Source organism: Diabrotica undecimpunctata, chromosome 7, assembly GCF_040954645.1.
Source record: "Diabrotica undecimpunctata isolate CICGRU chromosome 7, icDiaUnde3, whole genome shotgun sequence".
Classification (NCBI taxonomy): Eukaryota; Metazoa; Arthropoda; class Insecta; order Coleoptera; family Chrysomelidae; genus Diabrotica; species Diabrotica undecimpunctata.
The window spans coordinates 130,784,951-130,805,809 of NC_092809.1; the positions used below are offsets into that span (position 1 = coordinate 130,784,951).

General features: G+C 34.2%; 1 protein-coding gene across 5 annotated transcripts in view; it reads right to left on the bottom strand.

The window, feature by feature from the left end:
* The window catches only part of LOC140445836 (uncharacterized), a 630,732-nt gene that overhangs the window by 4,733 nt on the left and 605,140 nt on the right, over positions 1-20,859 (bottom strand). The window contains exons 10-17 of one of the 5 annotated variants that reach the window (XM_072538212.1): positions 19,537-19,730; positions 17,550-17,594; positions 15,578-15,745; positions 7,839-7,877; positions 7,459-7,744; positions 5,966-6,357; positions 3,636-3,886; positions 1,133-1,406 (exon numbers count right to left, since the gene is read on the bottom strand). In XM_072538212.1, coding sequence (XP_072394313.1) covers positions 1,133-1,406; positions 3,636-3,886; positions 5,966-6,357; positions 7,459-7,744; positions 7,839-7,877; positions 15,578-15,745; positions 17,550-17,594; positions 19,537-19,730 — 1,649 coding nt within the window. Of the gene's footprint in view, positions 1-1,132; positions 1,419-3,635; positions 3,887-5,965; positions 6,358-7,443; positions 7,745-7,838; positions 7,878-15,577; positions 15,746-17,549; positions 17,595-19,536; positions 19,731-20,859 lie in introns of all 5 variants that reach the window. The other 4 variants (XM_072538211.1, XM_072538210.1, XM_072538209.1 and 1 more) reach the window with 4 other exon arrangements.

The following is a 20,859-nucleotide window of genomic DNA, read 5'->3' on the forward strand; positions in this document are numbered from 1 at the left end:
CTAGTTGGCTAGTATTTGGATTAGTTTAAAAGATCTTGTTGTATGAGGTGCATGGTTTTAATGTACTATTACCGTCTAGCTAAAAAATGGCAAATTTTCAACTTTTATTTTGTTTCTTATTATATATGGCAATTAGACTTCTTTTATATAATTATACTTTTGAAAATTAGAAAAAAAATGTTTCTGTTTTTTTTTTCTTTTGTTCGTGTATTTTAAAGATGGCGCCAAAAATTTTTCGTTCAAAAATTACTGCTGTATGGCGGACAGTTAGTCTTTGGAACGGCAAATTTGAAACATAAAATTCGAGAAGGGTTTTACAAAAGAAATGCCCTTACGTGATAGTTTATCAGAAAAATTTAAAATTCTTACAAAAAAACAATATGGCGGACATTTGAAAAATTGTTCAAAAATTGACCTTATTTTAAACTTTTTTCAGTCACAAAAATTTTATTATTTTTTTTTGGTCAAATTGTGGTAAACCATTATAGTGAAAAACAAAACAAACAAAATACATCAAGGTTTATTAAAATCGACCATTAAGATCCGGAGATTTAAGATTTTGAGAAAAACTACGTTTCTAAAACTGGCGTACAGTTATCCCCGTATCTAGTCTGTCGATTTTAATAAACATTGATGCATTTTGTTTGTTTTGGTTTTCTCTATGATAGTTTACTACAATTTGACAAAAAAAAATAATTATACAATTTTTGTGACTGAAAAAATTCGAAAAAGGTTAATTTTTTAACAGTTTTTTAAAATGTCCGCCATTTTGTTTTTTTTTGTAAGAATTTTTAATGTTTGTGGTACACTATCACGTAAGGGTACTTCTTTTTAAAACTCTTCTCGAATTTTATATTTTAGATTTGCCGTTCCAGAGATTAACTGTCTGCCATGGTGCAGTAATTTTTGGACGAAAAGTTTTTGGCGATACCTTTAAAATACAGGAAAAATGAAAACAAAACAAAAAAAATTTTGTAATCTTCCAATATTATATATTAATAAAAAAAAGTTTCCATATATCATAGATGATACAAAAAAATTGTTAAAAATATGTCATTTTTTTAGTATTATAGACGGTAATAGTCCCTTACATAATGCGAAAAATATGTATTTTTATGCCACTATCACTCACCTTAGGCCTCAACTGGCTGGGATGATGCGGTGCTCCGTACGCCCCAAAGAAAGAAGCCCTTTCCCTTTCTTCTTGTGCTCTCATAGCGTCCACAATAGGGTTGTAAGTGTATCTGTAGAACGGATCTCCATGGGGCGCGCCCCAATGAGTCGTCGGCGTGTGATAAGGATGAGGGGGCAGCGCGTGGGGCATCATCCTCGTGCGATCCAGTATAGACGCTGGTCCAGGCGGCGGCGGAGGTAATGATCCTGGGTGTCTCAGGAACGGGTTGTACCTGTAAGTAAAACTTCATTTGAAGTTCGTGAAAAGTTCTTGCGTTTTCATAATCTTAGCTAGACAAGTCGCTTTCTCTCACCCTCTACTGTACTACTCACCAAAAATAAACTACTAAAAACTCTGTACTCTACTGTAAACTCAATCATTTATAGAAAAAAAATAACATAAGTGGTTCTTTAAAGGTTCTAACAAAAATTATGGTGGGTATTACATAATTAGCGAGATATCTAACAAAGATACTAAAATTATGTTTTCAATTAATAGACAAAGATCACAATCGTATTCCCCCTAGTCTTCCCTCCACATTGTGCATAAACGCCCATCATAGCGTTACACCGAACGATAAAAACGATTGTTTCCGATCCAATTACACTCTTCCAAGTTTAATCTCTCATTTCTTTTAGAAGTAGCTAGGTGTGAGAATAAAATATTCAATATGCCGACTGTTTACACAACTGCAGAAAGAGTACAAACAATAAAATGGTACTTTGGAGGCCACTCGGTATAAGAAACTATTAATTTATTTGATACAGCTTTTGAAAATAGACCAATACCTGTAGAAAACACTGTATTGACCATTATTCATCAATTTGAAAAGTTTGGATGTACTAATGGCAGATATCAAAACTGCTGCCCATCAGATAAATTCCGGGAAAAGAAAATTAGTCAAAGAACAAGAAATTAGAGAAACCCAGATCTGTGCGTTGGCAGAAGTGATCCGTGTTCAACTAAACAAATTGCCGATGAAGTTGACTTTAATGAAAAACAGTGAGGAATATTTTGAAAAGAAAGAGCTACCATTGTTATATAGTGCAGACCACTTGAGAAATATTTCCAGATGATAATTTTAAACGGATGGAATTCTGGAAATTATGAGGGAGAAATGCAAAGCAAATAAAAAATTGTTTAAAGAATATTTTCTTTACAGATGATTCACAATTCACAAGAAACATAACCCATCCGTTGTACGTTATTAGTATCAGGAAAATAAGCAGTTGAGTGTGTCCGTGTGCACGCAGTATCCAAAACAAAAGTTAAATGTTTGGATTGGAATTGGGGAGATCATATTATTAGTCCTTTTTTCAACGAAGGAAATCTAAACGCAGTAAAATATCTTCAATTACTGCAGAATCAAATTATTCCTGCACTTCATCATCTTCAAATCAACTTAAATGAAATTTGGTTTCAATAAGACGAATATCCTTCATAAAATTCACAGGCCGTTAGAGACTATTTACTTTCATTTTTTCATGAACGTGTAATTAGTACACAAGGTACAATAAAATTGCCTTCTCGGTCACCTGACTCAAATCTCCTCTAGATTTGTATTTTTGGAAGATGCTAACAATCCGTTTGTACAGGTATGAATTCGAGTGAGCCACCAACTTAGACAGCAACTGAGACAAAAGATAATCTAACTTAGCCAAAACACGTTAACAAATGAATTCAACGCCATGAGAAAGGCGTTGTATAATAGATTTCTTTTCTGTTTGGCACAAGGTGGTGGTTTGTTTGAACATTTAATTTAAGCAGAAGTGTGGGAATGAAATGAACTAATTTTATTTTTACACCTAATACTTCCAAAAAATCTAAACAAAAATATGGTTTCAAAGAAATTATTTGAAAAATACCAAATATCTTATTTTTAATTAAAAGACGCAATTTTTCGCACATTTTAATCTCAATTAAGTACACCCTCCCGTGAATGATCGCCGTCGAACCAAGGTCAGACGGCGAGATTGATGCGACGATGCCAGTTAATATTTTTCTAAAGCCTTTTTCTTGAGGCATCTTAATACAATTTACTATTTCTTTTGGGAATAAGCCAATATTTGACGTTAAAGTAAGTTTATTTTGACGTTTCAATTTCCACTTCGGAAATTGTTCTCCAAATGCAAAACATTAATAAATTTTATTTATTACTGTTTTATATTTTGAAAACGATTTCCGAAGTAGAAATCAAAATGTAAAAAAACTTATTTTAAAGTAAAATTGTGGTTTATTCCCAATAAAAATAGTTAGCTGCTATTTAATTCTTCGACCAGCATACTTCTTATTAGGCATTTGAAGTCGCCATGGAAGCGTCAACAAATATCCGTTCCCCCAAACGAACCACATTCTTTTTAGTACTCGCCACTATCTTACCCTGACTGACTGTCAACCTCACCCAATGAAAGATGTATTCTTTACTACGCACAAAAAAATAATAAGTATTTTAATATCATACCTTGGGTCCGATCTAGCCATTATATCCTCCTCCTTGATTCTAGGTTCTTCTTTAACTCTGATTTCGGATAAATCTCCATTCCTTAATGGAGATCTGTCTCTTATTAACGGTGCTTGCATCTTAGCGGTCTCTGCAAGTCGTTGTTCTTGCATTAATCTCTCTCTTTCTCGTTCTCTTTGTCGTTCTAGTTCTCTCCTTTCCATTTCTCTCTTTTCTCTTTCCTTTCGTTCTCTTTCACGCTGTTCTTGTTGCTGAAACACAAAGTATACAATAGGTAACCGCTCATAAATAATAAATATACATTATAAAAAAGAGGAGTAAAAAAAGAATATTAACAAATTAAAGAAAATCACTCAGGAAGTTCTAGAGCTCACTAATATTGATTCTAGTCATGGATGAATCATAAAACATCAAAGAAAGAGATGTGAAATGCACTAGAAGATCTAAAGTGAAATAACCATGATATAAAATTTACTAAAAATTTATTAAAAATTTTTAAAAAACATCAATTCATGATCTCTGTATGTTTTCTGTTTGATTTCTGTATGATTTCTGGTGTAATCATTCAAGATGATTACAACAGAAAAGTCTGAAAAAATGCCATCAATGGACAAAAGGTGTAAACTGGTAGATACAATCAAAAACAAGCCATAAACGATGGAAAAAAAATTGAATAGACAGAAAATAAAATGAAAACTAATAATAAAATACACTGCGCGTCAGAGAAAACAAGCCACCTACAAAATTTAAGAAAGCATTGAGGAGACCAGTCCGTTTTTGGAATACCAACATTTTCAAGATACTGTGTTACAATTCTTGCCGTGTGTCTCGCATTATCGTTCATTAGTAGAAGACCATTGTCAATAAACCCAGCATATTGCATCAGCTAATGTTCAAGGATCTCCGTTATGTATCTGTGTGCTGTTAATGCGCCCCCCTTAATCAAGACGAGATCCGTGTGCCTCTAAATAAATCCCTGCCCAAAACATTACTGATTTTTTGGCCACCACCTGACGTTTGAGCCAAAAGCAATCCGATGTGACCGAGTGCAGGCAGCATAATGTTCTCCAACCCTTCTGTAGACCTTGTTTCAATCATCTTTACCATAAATTAATATTCTACACTCATCCGTAACCAACATTATTTTCCAATCGTCTAATGTCCAACTGACGCGTTCACGGATAAATGCAAGTCTGCATCTTTTGTGAACAGCAGTAAGAAATGACCCCCTTGCTAGACTTCAAGCTGTCAAACTCTGTTCACTTAACCTTCGTCGAACAGTAGAAATGCTGATTACTGGTCCTTGGATTTGCTGAATATGGCTTTAGAGCATTCTAGCAGTTTACGTCCGGTCTTACAATGCAGCAAGAGTATTAATGCGATCTTCTTTGACATCTGAACTGATCTTTTGGCATTCGTACTGGGTCGTCGTTGATGAGAGCCAGTCTCAAGAAATCGTTGGTAAGTTCTCTTCTCTGCACAGTTGAACAACTAACATTCAACTGTCTTGCCACATCCCTTTGGCTTGCTCCATTTTCCAGCAATGTAACAATCTGAACAGACTTTTGATATTTTTCTATCATGTTACGAAGTAGATTTCACTGTAAGGAGGCCATTGTAACACTAAGATATCTCAGAACCTCTTTAGAACACTACAATATTTCACACAGTTCTCAAAACAACTAATTTTGTGAAGATTCGTTGATTCGCAAATAATGACCTCTGAGAATTTTATGGTTTAATATAGGTTTTGCGATTTTGTTTATTCTCTTTATAGACTCGGTCTATCTTCTCAGTACACATGATATTTCGGTTAATTTAACTAATATAAAACAAATTAAAAGGAGATGAAGAAATATATAAAAAATATAAAATTTCCTAAATTTTGAGGGTGGCCCGTATTCTCTGACGTGCAGTGTAGAATCAACATATAGAAAGAGAAATTGATAATCTGGCTATACCAAATAACCCGATAACATGAAATACACATGAAGAGGAAAAGTTGACGCAAATTGGGTATTGAATTTTTTTATTTATAACGTCAAGTAAAGTACTACTATCTTTCTCAGATTTTTATTAATATTAAGTTCAGCAGTGTGCTAATGTTCGAAGTGTGAAATTCTATAATCAAGGAATCTACTTGTTTTATGGAATGATCCCTTGTTTATGGAATTTGTCACCTCTAACAATAGCACCCCGCTGGCTAAGCTGAATATTAATGAGTCTCTTAGAAAGACCTATTCCTCCATACTATTAATATTAATGAGTCTCTTAGAAAGACCTTCTTCCATACTAGCAAAATAAAACACATATACACAAAAATATGTTACCTGTTGTTCCAGTCTTCTTTGCTTCTCTTCCCTTTCTCTCCTCTCCCTCTCTTCTCTTTCCCTCCTTAGTCTTTCCCTCTCCCTTTCCTCTCTTTCCCTCGCTTCCCTTTCTCTTTGTTCCAAGATGGGATCAGGCTTCATGGTCCACGGTGCTGGCGGAGCCGGACCCAAACCTGGCAATGTCGGAGGAAGGGGATTCACTGACGGTGGGAAAGTTGGTATTGTACGCTGTAACGAACGCCAGGGATCGTGATGAAGTGGTCCTAATCCTAAGTGGCTCTCCCTGGCAAACGGAGACATGGTGAATGGAGATGTTGAAGCGGCACCCAATGGGCCTGCGCCGTAACGGGTGAATGGTGACATTGCTGAACTGGCAGTAAAGGGTGATTTACCTGGAAAAACAAGTGAGCATTAAGCAAAATGATAATGTTGATATTTCGTGGAAATCTATACTTTGTAGATAATAAAAATACTTTTTAATTATTTGGCTACCCACCAAATGCAGTACAATAGTTTATGTCAGAATAAAGTTGAAAGCCTACGTTCATCTTCAATATTTCATTCAAAACAAATTTAAATCACAAAAATTTAGGAAAAATTTGGGCAAGTTTATGTATTTCCCAACAGGTTACAATGATACAGTTTTCGTATTTCTTCAATCAAATAGTTCAATCAATAAACAAAAGTATGTTCTTGCAAACACAAATAAATACAGAAGAATAACGAAGAAATGCTAAAAAAGATCAAAAATCTAAAAGGAATACATAAACCGTGCATTGGAGGTTTCAGATAGACTTAAAGAGGCCACCTCAAATCGTATAGTAAACACTAAGGCAGGTAAACGCCGGCAGCGCCTCATAAAAGAAGACAACTATTACTTCATGGTGCCCAACGTGGGCCACACTATAATTAATCATAAGGAATACATTGTAGGACATTATTTATGATTCAAAAGCAAATAAATATTTAAAAAAATAGAGAAGAAATAGTACTATTTTGAGAAAAGTAAAGTAAAAAATAAAACACTGTGAAAAGCTAGAAACAAATGGACTTGTGGAAAATTGGATAAAAAAATAAGATATTGGTTCCATTAAAAGAAGATATAACGTTCAAATTTAAATTTTAAGTAGATTATATATTTGGGTTAATTGATTATATTTGGAGATATCAAGCGGAAGAATCGGTTATTGACTTTGGATGATGATAGTCATATTAATCAAGGTTTAAAATGCCTAAAACTATCGGAAACAATGTTAAAAAAAGATGAAAACTATAATTTATACTCAACAAACATTTATGATATTTGCTACAGTTATAATTTTATTTGGATTTGATTTTTTTTATTATATATCTGAAGGAAAAATTCTCTAGTCATTTTTTAGTGGTGCGTACTGTTTAGGATGCAATGATGAGCACTACGAATATTTTTATGTCTAACAAAGTTTTAGGTTTCAATATACTTTCTTTGGCATACTTACTAATGAAAGGCTTACCCAAATGTCCAGCGGGCGACGAAAATAACGACCCTGGATGATGTGGCTGATCAAACCCAGGCGGCCGATGACTTGACAAAGACATCGGGAACGGTGAAAGCTCGTGGGGCGGTCTGGAATGAACGCTCGGCGAGAAGAGATGTGTTGGCGGCCTTAACATATCCGCTGAAGATTTGGCGGCTGCCGTAGCCGAAGCTAGACTACCTTTGGCCTCTCCGCTCTTTTGTTGGTGGTGGTAAATCTCCCACGCTACACGTACATGCATCGCGTTCCATTTGCCGGTTTTCTAAAAAATAAAATAATATTAGCAAATTATATTGTATAATAATTTAAAAATGAATTCGTGTTTTGATGATTTCAATATGAAAAATTTTACATACCACAATTTTAGGCTTGCTTGGATCTTGAGGGTTCATCGACTGTGGACAAAGAAAGCGTATGTTAGGGGTAGTAGCAGAGCACATGCTTTAAATTACAGCACAATGGTTGGTTTATCACATTTTCATGCGAGACACGACATTTTTTGTGAATAAAAATATAAAAATATTTCTTTTAAACTGAATTTGAGATATATATTCTTAATTTTTAAGTACTAGGTATATCTCTTCAGTGAGAGGTGGGAATTGATCAGTCCTTAACACTTAGAGATTTGTGTTAAAAACTTTAGGAGACAATTCTTTGAGTATTGTAGTTGTAATGAGATCGAGACCAGACGACTTCTTTGGTTCAGTTTTTTGTTGATGGTTCATTAACTTGACTGAATTTAAAAGTCTTAATCGGTTGTTCAAGTTTATACGGGTTTTACAAAAAGTTGTGAATTTTGTAGTCGTCCTTACAGTTTTCTTGTGACGGATGCGGTTGGGAAAAGTGTGGCAAGGTGGCAAAGTTTCGTCCAACCTAGAAGTTGGAATCTATTATTTTTTTAGTAATTTTCCAGACCTAGTAGTCTGTCACTGAGATTTTTAAGTACATGCTGTCCTTTTTTTGTAAATGTTAAGAATTCTCTTCATTTTTGCCGTTACCTCACATCTGAGATCTAAGCTTCTTTATAAGCCAAACAGCATATCAAGCTATATCGACACATGCTTTAAATTACTGACTTTCGTCTAAATTTTCCACTTGCCATTTTCAATTCACTTTCACAAAAAAAAATTAGAATAAAAACGATCATTGCGCAATTATATATATATACAAGTATTTCCACAGTTTTCACTGTATTCCTTCACTCAACCGCTTTCTCCAATTTTTCCTGTTTAGCCAGTCCCCTTCCTGTAGGTTTCTTCTACTCATTGCTTCGTCCACTTCATCTCTGAAAGATCTTCGGGTTCTGCCTCTCTTTCTTCTTCCTATCGGGCTCCACTCTGTTATTCTTCTTATCCACCGATTTTGGTCTGCTCTTCTGACATGTCCGTACCAGGTTAGACTCTTCTGTTCGATGTAGTCTATTATGTCGGGAGTTCATTCCCATTCTCCTCTTAATCTCCATGTTATTTATTCTATCTCTTCTTGTTACTTCTATCTCTTCTCCTTAGGAATTCCATCTCTGTTGCTCTTATTTTGTTTTTGGTTTTTTATTTATTGTCCAATTTTCACACCCATAAGTGAGGATACTTCGTGTCATGGTATTATATATTTTTTTCTTTGTTTTCATGCTGATGTTCTTATCCCATAGTACCGGGTTCAATTTTCGTATGCAGTCTCTTGTTTGTCCTAGTCTACTTTTTATATCTTCCTCCGTTGTTCCTTTGTTTGATATTATGAAACCTAATTACTTATACTTGTCTGTTCCTTTGATTTGTTTACCTTCGTCTATTTCCAGCTGTTTTATTTCTGTATTCTCCGTTGTTAGGTATTCAGTTTTCTTTAGGTTTATTTCCATCCCATTCTTTGTATATTCCTGCTCGAGTTTTCTCATCATAAAACTGAGGTCATCCTCGTCTTGTGCGATCACTATTTGGTCGTCGGCAAAACTTAGCGTATATAGATATTCGTTCCTTACTGGTATACCCATTCCTTCGCACTTTCTTTTCCATGGTTTCAGGGTTTTTTCCAGGAATATTTTGAACAGGGTGGGGGATGTGGAGCAACCCTGTAGTAGTCCCTTTTTCGTCTTAAATGGACTGCATATTCTATTGCCCGTTTTGATAGCTACTTCGTTATTCTTGTAGAGTGCTTTTACCGCGTTTATTAATCTTCGTGGAACTTCGATGTCTTCCATTGCTTCCCTTAGCTTGGTTCTAGGTATTGAGTCATATGCCTTCTTAAGACCAACAAAAGCCAGATGGATGGATCTATTTTTGGCCATTCTTTTCTCTATTAGTTGTTCGACCGTGTAAATGTGATCTAAGCATGCTTTCCCCGCTGTGAAACCTGCCTGGTCTTCTCCGATTTTATCTTGTATATATATTTCTAATTTTTCCTTTATGGTCTTTCCATACAGTCTGCCTATAGACAATATAATGCTGATTCCCCGATAGTTTTCGCAGTTTTTTCTATTTCCTTTCTTGTATATTGATGTCATATATGCTTGAGTCCATTCTGCCGGTAAGTCTTCTCCATTCAGTGCTCTCTCAAACATTTTATGTATCATACGGAATAACTTTTCCGATCCGTTTTTTATCAATTTATTTGGTATTCCGCCGGGACCTTCTGCTTTTTTGTTCTTTAGAGTTTTGATCGTTCTTTTTACCTCAGCTAGGCTTAATTCGATTTTGTCATGTGTGTAGATTTCTATTCCGTCTATTTGCGCAATTAATAAATCATAAAAGTGAATTGCTGATATTTTAAACATTTTAAAGTGATTTCCTTTGTATGAATATACCATTTGATATTATTAACAAACTGCAGGTGTTTTTAATCGTGATAAAGGTTGTATAAATAAATTTTTCACTTGATAAGTCATTAATCTGTTACCAACCTGAGATTATATTTGCTTTATGTAGGTTCTGAAATCTACAATGAACTTTGTTCGTCGATTTAAATTATGATCAAGATACATCTCATCAAGTTTCTTGTTTGTGACCTCTTGAGATCAATTTCCGAAATATTTATGCAATAGCGGATACTGCGACTATTGAAAATAAAACACTTCAAATAAGAGTGGAATATCGGTTTTAATGTCATAATGGTATCTAAACTACAGTTACTGATTGCATATTATACTACTTTAATGTATGTATTAATTCGGTTTATTAAGATATTAGGGGACATGTCTTGTATGAAAATATGAATTAAGATGAACTTATTAAATAAAGCAGTTTAAAATTAAAATGTGACCATTATGCACTTCTATTCATTTCTATAAGTTTATCTTAAACAGGAGAGTTAGCTTTTAACTTACGGTATAAATAAATAACTACAATAAACTTCATGACACAATACATAAAGAAAGAAACGTAGAAGTCAACACTTAAAATTTCTATTGTGAGTGAATTACCACAAGGTTCCTTGACATCCCCTTATATATTATGTAGATTTCAATGTCTATAACTATAGCGGCAAGTTAGTATAATATAAAGATAATTCAATAACACCTGCCTGTTCTATTCTAGAGACAAGAACATGTCGAAACTGTCAAAAATAAAGCAATTAAACAATTCCAGCGTTTCGTAATTATACTTTATTTTATCATAATTAAACTATGCTCGATAAATAATTGTATTAATAATTAAACTGATAGCACATGCATTATTCTCATTAACTAAATTGAAATTATTAATAAACACGAAATGAACACAGGCCTTAATTTAAATATATTATGATTTTCATCGAAACTAATGATTTTGATAAATGTAAATTGAGTTTAAAAAAATATTTTTATTAATAGCAGAAAATACAGGGGTAGTACTGGAAATTATTAGTAAAATAATAATAATAAAAAAGACACGCGCAACACGTCACAAATGGGGAGATCGTGTCGACACAATTGATCTAGGCAGAATCGCGAAATGGGCAAAAAGATAAAACCAATACAAAAAGATCACTAGGAAGACCACAGAAAAGATGGTATGGCAGCTGGACATCAACATTACAAGAGCTGGGATGATGAAATAAAGATAAACAAGTCCTACAAGAAAAAAAAGACCAAGAAGACAATCATAATATTCTATAAAACATCGGTATAGCAATCCTAACTCCCAAGGTTTTCAAGATCTTTCATCTATCTTATAAAATATAAATCTATTTTTAGTTGCCTTTCTTCTTCTTCTTGTACGGCTTTTTCCCATTATAAGTTCGCAGTTTTCATCCTCTACAGCACTCTATTTTCCCAGTCGCCGTATCTGAGGCCTCTATCTATCATAGCATTTCCTTCGTATGTTTTCCATGTTGTAGCAGGTCTTTCTCTGTGTCTTCTTCCCGCTGGTGTCCAGTCCAATATTCTCTTCGGCCACCTGTGCTCTGGATTTCTTTATACATGCCCGTACTACTGCAGGGCTCTGCTTTTCCAACTTTTTTGTAATTGATCATTCTATTTCCATTATGTTTCATATTCCCTCTGTTCTTATTCTATCCGCTCTAGTGATTTGTAGACATCTTCTCATAAAGAACAGTTCAACTGTTCTTATTTTATTTCGTATTGACGTTGTCATTGCCCACACCTCAGCTCCATATAGGGTAATATTCATTACTATGGTCCGAAAGATCCTTTTTTTTTTCTTTGGTTAGAGTGTTCCATAACACTCCATGGAGTGCTTTCGTGGCTTGTTTTCCCGTGCTATTTTCATTTCTATATCTTTCATACAAGTAATATCTCGGCTTATTATTGATCCTAAATAGTCCAAAGTCTTACAACTCTTAATAGTCTCTTCTTCTAAACTCAAGTTCAAATTTGCAACCTAGGATCGAATACATAAGTATTCGTTTTTACATACATTTATCTTGAGTCCCCATAGCTGATATTCCCTGTGCATTGATTAGTGATCAGTTTAGTATTGTCTGGGGGCTAGGGTGACTGGGAATAGAAAATCAACAGGAGAGAACAGAATACCGAACGAACTCTTAAAGTACAGAGGACCAGATCTGACCAAATAATTATTATTAGAACTAATCCAAAAGCATATTAATATAGAATATTAACTCTCTACAAAAAAGAGGAAATTTTTGAATTCCGGGAACAAAAAACCTGCTAACCAAGGTTTTGACAAACAATGATTACCCATTGTCATTTATAAACAAGGAATATTACAAGATTGAAGAAAGGAAACAACAAAATACCACAGGCAATTCAGAATCATTTACAATAAGGAATTCAAAATGACAATACCATATGTAAAGGACTTATCCGAAAAATTAATCTTGGGAAACAAGCACATCACAACAACATTCAAAACAACCAATACACGTACATCTATCCTGCCCAAAACTAAAATCAACCACACACAATAAAGATAAAAAAACTGCATCTACAAAATACCCTGTGAATGCAAAAATTTCTATATGGAAGAAACCACAAGACTACCAAGTGTCGGGCTAAACCAGCATGAAATATATATCAAAAACAGGGACTTCGACAAATCACAGATATGCAAACATGCTTGGGACAACGAGCATACAGTACTATGGAAAGATCCATCAATAATCATGAAAGATACAGACACGAAAAAGAGAAAAATCAAAGAATCAGCTGTCATCCTCCTTACTGATAAAAAATTTGTAGCAAACCCATCAGCACAATGTAGCAAGTTTTGGTTGCAAATAATAACAGAAGTCATCAACAAGAATATACCCACAATGGTGGATTAATAGAAAATGTGTGACATATTTTTATCTACAATTATACGGAATACATATGCAACACGCAATACACAATAATACATAAAGACACAATACACAAACAAATAATGCAGAACCACACAAAATAGTCAGAATTTAATTTCCCGAGAGTACAAACACCACCCTCAGATTTTTTCGGCTGAAAGCATGGCTACTGCCTACAAAATCGAAGACAAGTAAGTCACCGCGTTAGTTTAGAGAAAACATAACCCGCTAACAACTTGTTGGTTATACACTTTCCTCGGAATTTCTTTAAAATAAACTTGTTTGAAAACGGTTTCCGGAGTGGAAATCAAAACGTCAAACAGTAATGAAAAGTGTAATTTTCATTACAATCAGTTGTGGCTTAATCTCATATAAACATAATATTTAACTTATGACATCCCATAAGAAAACAGTTTGAGAACCTTTATAAAGATTCCTACGTGATAGATTGTTTGTTAACAAACTTTGAAAACTGCCATCATACTCTGTCTGGATAATCATGATTTTTCGTTTTCGTTCTAACGCACAATCTATAATTAACAAATTCCAGAACGACCCCCGTAATAAAATCCCAATTTCAATTATAAATATGCAGCGATGATTTTAGCATAGTGGTCACATAAAAGCATAATGGGTTCTATTGAAAATATAACATGAAAAAATTAACTTTTTTTGTTAATTTAATGTATATTAATATAATTTATGGTATAGGTAGATGTACGATGATAATTAATGTTTGAATAAAACTAAAAAAACTATTGTTTTTATATAATTTTAAACAATAAACGCAACTAACTAGGAGGATGTGTTTTTTCGTCAAGATCTTCGCATTTCTTTCTAATTTCATTTTTATAATTCGGAGAAAGACTTTATTAAGAGTATTGCTGATAAGACTGATGAGTTTGTAATCACTGCAGTACTTATCGCTGACATTTCTTGCTTCTGACGATATGATTTCTGGACCTTCTTCTAACTGCCTTAGTTATGTGATCTAGTCTAGGATCATTCTCGATAAGCGGAACGGGAACCACTAACGCAGTCCGTGCGTCCGAGACGTCGTGGGGCAGATGCGGTGGTAGGAATGACTGGAAAGTATACGAGGAGCTGAAAACCTGGAGAGAGTCATTAAAGAAGCGATCGAAGGAAGCAGGTCACCGGGATGTCAACAGGAGCCATACTGGTGGAATGCGGACATAAATGCACTGAGAAATGAATGCAATGATCAGACGATTAACGAGAGCAAGGGGCAGAGCAGGGATTAATGATGATGTCATCGAGGAGATCGAGGAAGAGTAACGTGCACGAAAGAGGGAATTTTACAGAAAAATTCGTACAGAAAAAAGAAGGCACTGAAAGAGCTGTGTAAAAAACTGGATGAGGGTTCCATACGTATCCTCTTTTCGAATTGGCTATAGAAAAGAAGTTCGAGGTCACACGAGAGCTCTTTTCGGTCGGCAGATGGCAAGGTGTATGGAGGGAAGAGAGAGCTGAACGGGCCGTACCCTCTAGCATGGATGAACTTGTCACGGTATTAGGTTCACTCAAGACGCGTAGGTCGCCCGGACTGTATCAGGTACCACCTGAGGCGGTGAAGGGTCTAGGACGAGCGGAGCCTATGTGACTTCTAGAACACAGGAATGCACTGCTGGAAGCACAGACCTTTCCTGAGTCTTGGAGGACATCGAGATTAGTACTGCTCTCCAAAGCTGGAGAAAGTATCGCCCCATCTGCCTCCTTCCGTGCATCGGTAAGCTGTATGAAAGGATGCTGCGAAAAGCACGATTAATGCAATCGTGAGTTTACTCGACGTACTGCGCAACAGAGGGGATGAACACCCCTGGGCAACTCTGCTGTTGTTCGACGTTAGGAATGCATTCAATACGCTGCAGTGGAACGAGGTAATAAAGGCAATGGAGAAGAGAGAATGTCCTGGTTACCTGATGAATGTGGTGGTGGAGTATCTGTCTGAGAGAAGGATTATAGTGGCGAAAGGGCACGATCCTGCACTAAGATCAGTCAGACTGAGATATTTTTTGAAGATTCCAGACTCCCCTCTATAAAGACGAAAAAAAAGTCTATCTTTAAAAACTATTCCTTAATGGAAGTGCTGAGGATTTCTTGCTCGTCACTTATAAGTTTGTCTCTGTCGTCGAGTAAGAAATGAGGCGCATACAGTTATACATATACAGTTACATATATTTTTTGCTACGACGTTTATTCATTTTATATTAATTACAAAAACAATAGTTTTCAATCTCTTAATATTTAGCGAATTTTGCAATACAGTCACATTGAACAGACTACGAATAAATGAGTAGCATTTTGAAGAATCCCTCCCAATACTAGAAACGGAAAGTCTTACCTTAGGTTGAAACGTAGGCAGATGGTTCGGTGGCACAAAAGGCGTTGGACCTGTAGTCAATCCTGGATGCATTAGACTCGGAGTATATCCCGGATAGGTTCCTGGTAAACCGATATTCTGTCGGTAGAACGGAGAATCCACGCTTCCCAGTTTCGGAATGTCCTTAAACTAACATTTTTTTTTTCAATACAAAAGATAACTTTGAATATAAATATTGTTTATAACAAAACTTCTTTTAAACTGGATATGAAAGTTTTTCATCTGGAGGACTATAAAAACAAAAAACTAACAATATTTTCTATACTATTTATAGGATTTTCAGTCTAGCAAATAGAGTCGATTTGAAAATCGAGACAGACGTTAAAACATTCCAGTTTGAAAATATTGTGTCCGGAAATCCAACAACATATAACACGGAGAACACAGTTCAAGCAATCGGTTTCGTAGAATTCCTACATTCATCCTACGATCCTACACATGTTGACAATTATTTAGCCAACTGCAGATAATTGAAACGGACTCTGTGAAATTGCAATAAGCCAATATTATATTTCACAGTATGATCGTTTAGCTTTTAAAAATCATTTATCTGGTGCAAAGTTGTTTTAAAAAGAAAATTATGAACCTTATAGAAAGGAACTACCTTTAGAAGACATTGATATCTTCTGCAATGCATTTCCAATGGTTAAAAAATGTGCCTTGAAATTGGAATTGACAATATTTTACAACACAGGAAAACGAAAATGTAATCGAGGCTAATGTATTGTATTTTAAATTGAATAGGTATCTATATATATATATATATATATATATATATATATATATATATATATATATATATATATATATATATATATATATAGAAAAGAAAAGAAATTTAATCTTTGCAGATTAGTTAAATAGTAAACTCTTAAATATTGGGGAAATCTGCAAGAAATACTCTAATGTGTATCAATTGTTTCGCCGAACGTTTTCGCCAAAGAGAATTAATTTGGCTTCTTCAGGGCTGAAAGAGAATAAATTATAATTAGCTACCATATATTATCTATTAAAACATTATTGATCTTACCGTAACTTAGAATTGTAGAGTTAGAATATTAAAAAACTTTGCTAGTAACATAGTGGTGTTTTTTGTTACTATGTGCAAAAAAAGTTTTTTATAAGAATTGAAATGTATGGTAGCTTCGAACTTGACACGTAAAGGCTTACCCAAGGTTAATCGAAAAACCCAATGCAACTACATTTAAAAGGAGGTAATTCTTTGAAATGTCGGCAATAACTAAATTTTGATTTTAAATAGTTAAAAGTGAGGTTCTGTTTAAGCCAGAACGCAAGCGCTGACAACTTCATTATAATTGGTATGAATCTTTATGTCGTTAAGGTTCATTGGTAAAAAACGAATAAATTTAAATCCCAGTAAAGGGAAATATAATTGTGATTTTCTTTATTTAATTATATTATATTGTTCATGTATTATTGAATCTTATTGAGACGTATCTAAGAAAAACAAGGGATATATATAAGGATATATATATATATATATATATATATATATATATGTATATATGTATATATATAATATAATCATATGGTTTGGATTCAACATTTTGTGAAATAAGTAGTTTTGATTATTTTAATGATGATGGTAATGACAATTGATGCCAAAGACACTTCTAAGGAATACAATCTCGGAAGAAAGACTAAAGCTGCTTGCCATGTTGTCCATCGAAAAGGTTGTCCAAATTGAGCTTCATTTTAAGAAGTAGACTCTTGGTAAGTATCTATTTACTTTTTTTTGTATTCTCGAATCAACGCCCCCTGAACAAAATTATCACCAGCCGCCACTGCTGATATCTAAAACAGAAGGATGACCATCCCAAATTTCCCTACTCTGCATGCATCTCTTCGATTTATAAATACATATTTTCTTGTTTGACTCAAACTATTAATTAAAAATTTGTTTTATACTCACACTACTTTCTCGTCGTCTCGCTAGGGGCTCCACCGGTGTTAGAGACTATTTAAAAAAGAAATTACGTTAAAAATAAAACACCAAAGACTTGAAAATTGCTAGCAATTTTACAAAGTTTTATTACTAGAATAAATTTGCTACAAAAATATTTTTAATATTTATTTGAGATTTTTTTCCACAGTAAATTATTCATCTAAGTTAATTTATAAAAATTTACATTAAAAATAAAATATGCAATTATTCATATTATGAATAATTTTAACCATTTTAACGATTGATTATGTACATTTTCTAACATAAAACAAAACAATAAATAACTCGGAATTTTTCTTTTTTTAATTAACATTTAAATGACATTATTAAAAATTACGACTCCGTTTAATTAATTAATTAATGACTTTACATGAGACGGACACATTAATGTCTGAGAATAAAACAATTAATTATTATTAATTACTAGACTTAAGTGCATAAAAAGTGCATTATATTTAAATTAAATTGTTTACGAACAATAATTATTGCATTCTGAGAACTTTTAACGTTGATGAGAGAGTATTACCATTATCTATAATACATATGTAATACAAATGTAGATATAGTGTAATACATATATATATATATATATATATATATATATATATATATATATATATATATATATATATATATATATATATATATATATATATTTACCGCGGAAATTTATCCGAACGTTTTATTCGCCTCTACGGGGAGGAATTTTTCATTCTTACTAAATCTTTTTCTAATCTTCTAACACGAAAATACCGTCTTCTCTGCGACCTTGCTTTTTTTAAATCATGTCGTGACCATGAAGTCATTCCAAAATCTCTTCAAATTAAACATCACACTAAATCTTCATCAATTTCCAAAATTCTTAGAGCAACTGGATTTTCGCTTCTTCGAAATTCAATTCATTCCACACGACGCATCTTAGATACAACAAATTTCCAACTTTTCAAAATTTACAATGACATCCACTCTTTTAATACCCATCCATTATTATGGGACACTCTCGATCGTCTTTCTCATCAAAAAGCCTAACACATTTCTTACAACCAAACCCAAACCCAGAAACGCAAACTGGACCAACTTATCTCTCAGCAAAATCCAAAGCCCACTTCGAATCAACAACCTTCTACTGTTGTTCACAATTTCTCAGATATTGACATATCCGATTCAGCTACCAAAGCTCTGTCAAAAGGTTTCAATTTTTCTGTCACTCCTCTTTCAATTCCAACTGAGAAATTTATTTGACTGAAGAAGCTCATCTTCCTTTCGACCAAGCCGAAGTTGCCAGACAAGATGTCGCCGGAATTCTCCGTACTTCCAAACCCCCCCCCCCTCCCCATATAATGGTCAACCTACCATTCTACTACCTATACGTATTTCGCTCTTCTTAGCTCGTCAGACAGAATTTGCTGGTATAGATGAAGAACGCCTCCCATGGTATATTGGTGTTCAAACTTTTCAGTAAGTAAATAACTAGTGCAATCTGGATTATGCAGAAGCAAACCTACTACTATGACATTTTCTGTCCTTTTTCTATAAAGTTCACTAGATGGCGCCTGACATTTTTCATTAAATATCTAAACACGCCCATCATGTAGAAATAATTTGCAGTTCTCTACTTTAAACAAAGTATAAAATAATTTGTAAATAATATAAGAATAGGAATATTCACACGTCATGAAATACGTATAATAGAATGGCAGGTTGACCGTATGTCCGTTAGAAGACACTGAAATTATATAGAGGAATATGGAAGACTGGTTTACGAATAAATTAATATAAAACAAAAAAATCTTAAACAATCACTAAGAAATAAGATTATGATGGAGGAGAATAAGATGTTCGACTATGTACAAACATCAAATTTAATATTAGAACATTCATAGCATCTTAAATGTCTATATTGATTAATGAAAATTAACAATTATTCAGTATTGTCGGTAAATTTTCAACTTACCAATTGTGATGGATACAAACTGGAAGCCGCTGGAGGGGGTAGCAATGACGTTGTGTGCTGATGAACGTGCGTGTGATGATGTTGGTGTTGATGCATTTCCGTCCTCAAATATGGCGGCGGTGCCACACCTAAACTTCGGTCTTGAGATGCTAAAAATCTGCTGTCCAATTCCCGCCGTAACATGTCAGCTTGATCTGTAAGAGAAAACATCATTATTTAACAAATTAATTATAATTATTAATTATGGAAAAATAATAAATAAAACTGAATGAAACACGAATAATGTGGTGTTATCAGTTTAAAATAGTACACAATATTAAAAACTCCCCCTATAACGAGTAAAGAATAACTGATCTTTGGATAAGACATCCCCATATCTATCGTCTTCTATCATGAGTCACTAGCTTCTATGTCGGTTTAGCATGTTGTTTTATATCCAAATAACACTTCTTTGTTCAAAAGTTGGTATTACAAATTTTATTTTTATACAAGCAAATTATTGTATGAACTATTTTCTATGGGCTGTGAAAATTTCATCGAGATCGTGGGATTATTAAAAAATATATAGTGGAAATAACTTTTCACTGGGTATGGGTAGTCTTTTAAGTATCTATATTCAGTTAGCTCCACGCATTTATTAAGGAAAGCCCAAAAAATCTATATTAAACGCGAATGTAAATGTAAAAAAAAAGGAGAAGACTGCTGCGAGTGGAATGCGCCAACAGAACTGTGTCTGCGGCAGCCTTGTGGACACACAATGGATGTGTTCCTCTACATGCCTTGATTAGTGGAAAGAAAGCAACTATATTAGAGAAGAGACCTAGACCTTACTACGACCGATATAAGGCAAGAAAGGGAAAGGTCAATTAAAGATGCCAAGAAGAATGAACCAGCACGGAAGATGCGGTAAAGTGGAAAAGTATGCTGATCGCGAACCTAAGAGATTGAGTGGACTTTAGTCTCAGGTGACTGGATTACTACAGAACACGGGCGTTTTAGGGCCGACCTCTCTGGATTCCGAAAGGCTGACACTGATGAATACCTATACTGCCGACATCCGGACATATACGATGTTGGAGTGCAATCGATGCAATATACGGTGTAATATACGATGGTGGAGATGAATAGTAAAAAATAGCAGAATAGAAAGAGATACAGGTATGAATTTTGTGACAGTGAGTAAGAGAATGTGATCAAAAAGAGGAAGAAATACAGCCGGACCAACGGCAAAGGTAAGAGGGAAAGATGTTGTAATTTGAAGGTGTAGGGAATACGTGTTGATAAGAGGTGAACAAGATAGTCAGACTGTGGGGAAGGAGGAAA